The 8169-nt window shown below is 46.8% G+C and overlaps 1 protein-coding gene across 1 annotated transcript in view; it reads right to left on the bottom strand.

Moving 5' to 3' along the window:
- ARMC12 (armadillo repeat containing 12) overlaps positions 1 to 6967 on the bottom strand; it is a 15101-nt gene extending 8134 nt beyond the window's left edge. The window contains exons 1-3 of the mRNA XM_012556408.1: positions 6658 to 6967; positions 5882 to 6027; positions 5533 to 5667 (exon numbers count right to left, since the gene is read on the bottom strand). Of these exons, the coding sequence (XP_012411862.1) occupies positions 5533 to 5667; positions 5882 to 6027; positions 6658 to 6901 (525 nt within the window). The 5' untranslated portion in view covers positions 6902 to 6967. The remainder of the gene's footprint in view (positions 1 to 5532; positions 5668 to 5881; positions 6028 to 6657) is intronic.
- Positions 6968 to 8169: the final 1202 nt, after the last annotated feature.

Genomic DNA, 8169 nt, shown 5'->3' with positions numbered 1-8169 from the left:
ATTTTTCTCTATAGTCCTGTCACACATAATACACTTTTTACTTTAAACTTTTTATTTTGAAAGAATTATAAATTCACAGGAAGTTGCAAAGACAGTACAGAGAGAGTCCATGTACTCTTCACCCAGTTTCCTCCAATGGTTACATCTTACATAATTATAGTACAATATCAAAACCAGAAAATTGATATTGGTACAATGTGTGTGTGTAGTTCTGTCATTTTATCACGTGTAGATCTGTACAACCACCACCACAATCCAGATACAGAACAATTCCATCACCCCAAAGATCTCCATTCTACCCCTTTAGAGTCACACCCACATCCCTCCTGCAGACACTCCATCCCTAACCCCTGGGAATCACTCATCTGTCTTCCATCTCTCTGTAATTTTGTCATTTTGATACTGTTATATAAGTGGAATTACACAATATGCGTCCTTTTGAGACTCAGCAATGCCCTTGAGACCCATCCAAGTTGTTGTATCAATAGTTTGTTCCTTTTTATTGCTGAGTAGTATTCCACACATGGATGTACCACAGTTTGCTTAACCACTCACCTACTGAGGGACATTTTGATTGTTTACAACTTTTGGCTATTACAGATAAGGCTGCTATGAACAATTGTGTAGGTTTTCACTTCTCTAGGATAAATGCCCAGAGTGCACATGCTGGTTCTACAGTAAATGTAGATTTAGCTTTTTGAAAAACTGCCCAACTGTTTTCCAGACTGGCTGTCCAACCAACAATATATGAGAGATCCCGTTTCTCCACATCCTTATCATCATTTGGTATTTTCACTATTTTTAATCTAACTGTTCCAGATGTTGTTGTTAGTTGCTGTCCAGTCAATTCCGACTCATGGCAACCCTGTGTGTGCAGAGTAGAACTGTGCTCTAGGGTTTTCAAGGTTTTAACCTTTCTGAAGTGGATCGCCAGGCCTGTTTCTTGAGGACCTCTGGGTGAGTTCGAACCGCCAACCTTTCGGTTAATAGTTGTGTGCTTAACCATTTGTACCACCCAGGGATTCAACTATGCTAATAGGTGTAGTAATATTTCATCATGGTCTTCATTTGCATCTCCCTAATTTGCATGTCCCTGGGTGGTGCAAATAGTTGACATGCTCATTTGCTAACCTAAAGGTTGAAGGCTTGAGTCAACCCAGAGACACTTAGGAAGAAAGTGATCTAGTGGTGATCTACTTCTAAAAAAGCCAGCCGTTGAAAACCCTATAGAGGACAGTTCTACTCTAACACGCATGGGGTCGCCATGAGTCAGAATCAACTCAATGGCAACAGTGTTTTTTTAATGGCTGGTGATATTGTACATCTTTCCAGGTGCTTATTTACCACACATATATCATCTCCAGTGAACTTTCTCTTCATGTCTTTTGCCCATTTTCCAATTGGATTTTTTTTTTTTTAAGTATTGCATTTTGAGAGTTCTTTATATAATCTACAAGAGTCCTTTGTCAGATATATAGTTTTCAAATATTTTCTCCCAGTCTGTAGCTTCTCTCTTCATCTTGTTAACACGGTCTTTTGCAAAGCAAACATTTTAAAAATTTTGATAAAGTCCACTTTATCAATGTTTTTTCTTCTATGGATTGTGTTTTTGGCGTCATATCTACAAACTCCTCACCAAGCCCTAGGTCTCACAGATTTTCTCCTGTAAAACTGCAATGCCATCTGCATCCCAGTCTTCCTTATCCCTCTTCTTTATTTTATTTTTCTCCATAGCACTTGTCACGTGTAACACACTATGCTGTCGTTAGCTGCCATCAAGTTTATTCCAACTCATGGAGACCCCATGTGTTTGTGTTACGGAGTAGAACTGAACCACAGGGTTTTCTTGGGAGTCTCTGGGTGGTGGGAATGGTTAAGCACTTGACTACTAGCTGAAAGGCTGGTAGTTTGAACACACACAGAGGTGCCTTGGAAAACAAGCCTAGCAACCTGCTTCTGAAAGGTCACAGCCTTGAAAACCCTAGGGAGCAGTAGCACACATTGGGTTTCAATGTGTCAGAATCTATTCCACGGCAACTAATAACAGCAACAGCAATCTTAGCAGAAGCAGATTGCCAGGTCTTCTCTTCCACAGTAACACTGAGTGGGTTGGAATTGCCAACCTTTAGGTTAGCAGTCAAGTGCAAACCTAGTAACACACTATATATTTTACTTACTTGTTGATTGCCTGCCTTGCCCTGCTAGAAATAAGCTCCACCAAGACCGGGATCTTTTCTCTTCTGTTCACTGCTGTATCCCCAATGCCTAGAACAGTGCCTTGGCACATAGTAGGTGCTCCATATACATTTGTTTAATGAATAAAGGGATCTTGGGCTTCGGAGGCAAGATGCTTGGACCAAAAGGTATTATCAAAGACAAGTAACCTCATCTGTACCTTTGTGAGTCATATAAAAGGGAAGTGAGAATTCTGTAGCAGGAGTCACAACATTCTCATTAGTACCCTGCCACCATCCCCTCCCCGTCTGCTGAGACCTGAAGGACAGGTTGTTGTTAGGTGCTGCTGAGTGCATTTCGACTCACAGTGATCCCATATGACAGAGTAGAACTGTCCCCCCAGGGTTTTCTAGGCCGTAATCTTTATGAGAACACTACGGGGGAGTTTTACTCTGTCTGATAGGGTCACTATGAGTCAGAATCGACTCCATGGCAACGGATTTGGTTTGGTTTTTTTTTTTGGGCAATCTTTATGGGAGTAGATCACCAGCTCTTTCTCCCACAGAGCAGCTGGGTGGGTTCAAACCACCAATCTTTCGGTTGGCAGCCAAGCACTTAACCTTTGCATCACCAGGGCTCCGTGAAGGACAGGTAGGAGTTACCAAGTCTAGGAAGGGTTTTCAGGCAGAGGGAACAGCAGGTGCGAGGGCCAGGGAGTGGGAGATCATGAAACATTCAGTGTAAGTGGCTGGGGTTGGGGCAAGAAGGAGGCAGAGCTAATCATCTTGTGCTGCGAGCCCTGAAGACCGAGCAGGGGGCCAGCAGAATCAATCCCTCTGGAGAGGGTAGTCTGGCTTAGGGAAGGGAGCTGAGCTCCACTTTGGACACATTGGGTTAGAGAGGTTCTGGGCTGTCTAAGAGAATATCTCCAGAAGCAGTTGGTCATGCTCTGTCTCTGCAGACAGAGACCCAGAAGAGCACATATAAATGGAAACTAAGACCAAGGAGGGATTGCTTTCACCCACAGAGAGGAGAACAGGGGCCAGGTCCTCAGGATACAGACATTTGGGAAGGGAGGTGGTGCTCAGCCAGCTGCATCAGAATTTCCTTGGCGTGGGAGGTGTGTGAAAAACATAGCTCCCCTGTTGAACTGGCTGGGGGGCCCAGAAATCTTCGTTTGAATCAGCCTTCCAGGCGATTCTGATATGTGAGAGAATCACCACCTTAGGGGAATTGAGAAGGCTGAATGAATAGAAGCAGCCAGCAAGTGGAGACCTGGAGACCTTCCTCCCAGCAAGCCCCCCCCCAAAAAAAGGTTTAATGGCAAAAATTTTAAGCGTGAAAATATCAAGTGTTGGTAAGGTTAGACACAGTAGGAACACTCACACAGGGCTGGTGGGGGCATAAACTGATACAACCTTCTGGAAAAGTTGGGCATACCCTTTGACCCAGTCATTCTACTCCTGCATACATACCCTAGAGAAGCTCTTGCAAGAATGTTCACAGCACAATGTGGGTACAACAAGAACCTGGAAACACTCAAATGCCTACCACTGGGCAACGGGATAAATAAAACTGCAGGGTATCCACACAATAGAATATTACACAACGGTGAAAAAGAAAGAACCAGCAGTTAAGCGCTGGACGACTAGCCAACAGGTTGGCAGTTGAAATCCACCCAGAGCCACCTCAGAAGACAGGCCTGGACATCTGCTTCTGAAAGGTCACAGCCTTGAATTCCCTATGGAGCACAGTTCTACTCTGCACACATCGGGCCACGAAGCAACAAAAGAGCTACCTACATCAGTAACGATGAATCTTTCAATATTAGGGGGAAAAAATGCCAAACCACAGAAGAATGCAAACGGCATGCCTCCATATATATGAAGTTTGAAAGCACCCAAAACTCTATTTTAGTTTATTGTCTGGTTTGTTCTGTTAGAATATGCAAGGATACATGCATTTATGGTAAAACTATAAAGAAAACCCAGGAACTGATCAACAAAATGCAGGTGGGGTTGGGAGAGGAGGGAGGGGAAGGAGGTTGGGATTTGGGGGGGCAATATGGGAGCATCTAATGTATTGGTCATGTTCAATTTCTTAGCCTAAATCTTGGGCGGCAAGGCTTTGTTTTATTGTTATCTTTTCTACCTCACACATAAATTATAGATTTTTTGTAGGTTTTAAATAATTTATTTAATTTAGTTTTAACTTGGGAGAGAGAGACCATTTGTTAGAGGGAAACTTGGAGGTCAAGAAAGAGTTTTGTTTGGTTTTGTTTTGCTTTTTAAGATGGAAGGGATTAAAAAACTAAAAACCAAAGCCGTTGCCATAGAGTCGATTCCGACTCAGAGAAACCCTACAGGACAGAGTAGAACGGCCCATAGTGTTTCCAAGGCTGTAAATCTTTACAGAAGCGGACTGCCACATCTTTCTCCTGAGGAGCAGCTGGTGGGTTTGAACTGCTGACCTTTTGGTTAGCAGCCGAGCACTTAACCATTGCACCACCAGGGCTCCTGTGGATGGGAATACCTTTTATCCATTGCCATGGGATTACAGCATGCTAAATGCTCATGGGAAGGAGACAGGGGAAGCCATATCAGACAGAGAGGATAATCAAGGAGAGAAGCCCTCAAGGAGGGGATGGGATCCAGGACTGAGACCAATATAGACATTAAAAAAAACAAAAACAAAAAAACAGTTGCCATCAAGTTGATTCCAACTCATGGTGACTCCATGTGTGTCACAGTAGAACTGTGCTCCATAGGTTTTTCAATGGCTGATTTTTCAGAAGTAGATTGCCAGGACTTTCTTCTGAGGCACCTCTGGGTGGACTGGAACCTCCAACCTTTCAGTTAGCAGCAGCATATGTTAACCATTTACACCACCTAGGACTCCTAACATTGACCACAGACAGAAAAAAAGTTTCCCCCCCGACCATGGCACCTGCAGGAAAGAGGAAAGGATGGGTGTGGAAATAGGTAAGCCCGGGGGCTGGATAGCAGGAAGTTGGGGAAGTTGACATTTGGTGGCTTATATTTTCTCTATGTGGTGGTGGTGGAGGCATATGCAGCCCAGTCATACCTCTGATCAACATAGGCATGGAGGCTTTTTGGGGTTCAGAGATATTTCTAGCATGCTAGTTCAGTTTCATCCTGAGATTCAAAGGTTTTTATGACCCTGTTGGGAGTCTGACCACCATTTTCCCACTTACTTCCAAGGAAAAATCATTTCTGGGTTATAAACCCAGACCCAAACCAACTTCTGGAAAATGACCCATTTGTTCTCTGCCAACTAGCGGACCCACAGAATATGGACATCCTGTGTGCTCTGCCCCACCACTGTTCCTGGGCTCACCTGGATTTTAAGCCTGAATTTTCTGATGCCAGAGAAAGCTTTAAGTGTGTTCAGAGCTTGGATTTTGACACTGTTGTCCTTGTCATCCAGCATGTATCCCACCAACCTGATGTCATCCATAGTACAAGCAGAGGCCTAGAGTGTTTGGGGAGAGATGCGAGAGGCAGGAGAAGTAGGTGTCCTGGGCCCACGGTCCCTCCGGTTGCCAAGACCCCTCAACACACCCTTCCCACTATCAGAGAGAAACAGGTCCAAGGACCAAATCTGACCAGTTAGGGGGGCAGGGAGCCAGCTGCAGCTGCTAGAGGCCAGGCTGGCTGGGAGGGACCTCCTGATTCCCTTCCCTCACCTCAGCCTCCAGCAAGTACACACACCGCGTGATACTGTGCAGGATCATACTCTTGGCGTACTCATCCTGTTTGCACTCCAAAGAATTGAAGAGTCTCCGGAGCTCTCCCGAGTCCCGTCCATGCCGCTCTCGCTCGATTGCCAGGCCTAGACAGCCACCCAGCCCAGTTCAGGCTATGGTCTCAGAGGTTATGAAAGAATGAGGTTGGGGAGCCGGGAGGAGGGACTGGGGAAAAAGCTTGTTTGCCTTTTCTGAAGAGAAGCCTTCTTGCTAAGTGCAGGACCACCGTGTACAGTTGAATACGGAGTGTACTGCACAAGGGCAACATATATCATAAATGTCATAGATTTGTATTATTTATTATGATAATTTTCTGTTATATGGCATTGTGTTCCGGCATAATCACTGTATAGCAACAATATTCCAGCAGATGGCAGTAAAGAGTCTGCAGAGGGGGCCCCTTTTTCTAATTTGCACAAACGTGCCGTATGGATTAGTGGAGGATCTAGTCATGTAGATCCCCAAATTTTTCCTTTACTTAAAGTTCTTAGTTTTGAGTTAGGAAAGGTGGGAGATGCTGACTTCAAGTTTCCAAGCAGTTGGGTCCTGACAGCCAGAGTGAATGTAGTATTTGGAGAGCTGCCGGATGAGACCTGAGGGTCCACTTGAACCCCTGGGGACTGAACTAGCATCTTTAGCAGCGCCTTACCTAGGGGGTTACAGGGTGAGGAAGATGGGGAAGAAAGAGGAAGGAGATAGGAACTTTGAGGAGTCACCTTTGGCCCCTCCCACAGAGGAGGCCTCAGAAGCGGGTGCCTCCTGGGGCAGAGCCCTCTCCCCAGGGCCCGGACACTCACGGGCGATGCAGATGGGCGAGTTGGTGCAGATGGGTGGTTGGCATTTTATGCCAGCCTTGATGGCCTTGTAGAGTAGGTAGATGGCCCCGGCGGCCGTGGCCAGGCCCACTACACCTTTGCGGATGTCCAGTTGCCTCAGGCACTCGGCGATGCTCATGCCCATGTCTTCAGTGCCGCCTTGCGGGCGTGAGTTGGGCCCGAGGCACCTGGGAAGGGGCCTTCCGGAACCAGAACTTTCTGGCAGGGCCAGGAACCCGGGTACCAGAATCAGAACCTGGGCAACAAAGGGAACTACGGAGACAGTGGGATGGAGGGTGGAGAATGGTGGTTAGGGAAAGGGGGCCGCCGGGGAACTTGTGACGAATAAGGTTCAGCTGCAGAGGCTGTAGGAAATGAAGTTGGAGGCTCTCAGGGAATAAAAAGTCTGGGAGAGGAGGGTCCTTTTCTTCCCCTTTTCTTTAGGGGAGCCAGGTTGGTGGGGCCCCAGAGGGTGGCTCCAGAGGCTGCCTTTCATCCAACAGAGGGCAGCAGAGGCCCATCTCTGGGCTGGGGCCTTTGGGCCTTTCCGGGATGGGTGTTTGGGGTGTGCCCACTGGCAGCCTTGTTCCCTCGTGTCCCTGGCCCTCCCATCTTTGATCTCTGCACCAAAGACCCACCCCTGGCTCAGGGTGTTTCTGCAGGCAGAGCTCCCCTGTTGGAGGATGAATAGGAATAGAATGGTACCTATAAAGTTTTGCAGTGTTGAGGCAAATCCATCTTTTCCAGCATCTGCCTGTTCCGTTTTAGTTTATATTTACCTGTCTGAACAAAAACTCTTGAGGGCAGTTGTCTGTGCAGCTCCAGCATCAAGTACAGAATCCTCAACTTAGCAGGGGCTCAGGTCAGGTTCTGCCATTCTTTGAGAGGGCAGACAATGACAAGACAGTCTGGGAACTGGGGCTCCAGGCCCATCTAACGAGAGTGACCCTGGAGGAGGAAGAGACTGCCCTTGCCTGGGTCTCATTTTCTCTATTTGTAACCTGAGAGGATCCAGATTTACTTTTCTAAAACCCCAGGATTAAAATTTGGGTAGGTCTGGCCCTTTAAGCCATGGAAGGCCTAAATATGGAAGCACCATCTCCCAGACTCCCTAAGCCTCACAGTGTTGGATGAGTCTCGAGGCTTCCTCTGAAATCCAGAAGACGCCATCCCTGAGGATAAGGGTCCACCTTTGGTGGCCTTGCTCTCCACCCCTAGGATGGGGCAGGTGAAACCAAACACCACTTGCTTCCCCGGAGGAGTCTCCTCACAGCCTCTGGCCTCACCTTCTTGTATAGAACAGAGAGGTGACAAATGTTAAACCAGGGTCAGATCCAGAGCTGGTGCTGAGGAGGGTTGAGCCAGAACCTGCCTGGCTTCGAGCTCCTGTTGGGAGAGCTGGGAAAGAAGGCT

Source organism: Trichechus manatus, unplaced genomic scaffold, assembly GCF_000243295.1.
Source record: "Trichechus manatus latirostris isolate Lorelei unplaced genomic scaffold, TriManLat1.0 scaffold00065, whole genome shotgun sequence".
In the NCBI taxonomy this organism is placed as follows: Eukaryota; Metazoa; Chordata; class Mammalia; order Sirenia; family Trichechidae; genus Trichechus; species Trichechus manatus.
This window is presented reverse-complemented; position numbering and strand designations above follow the sequence as displayed.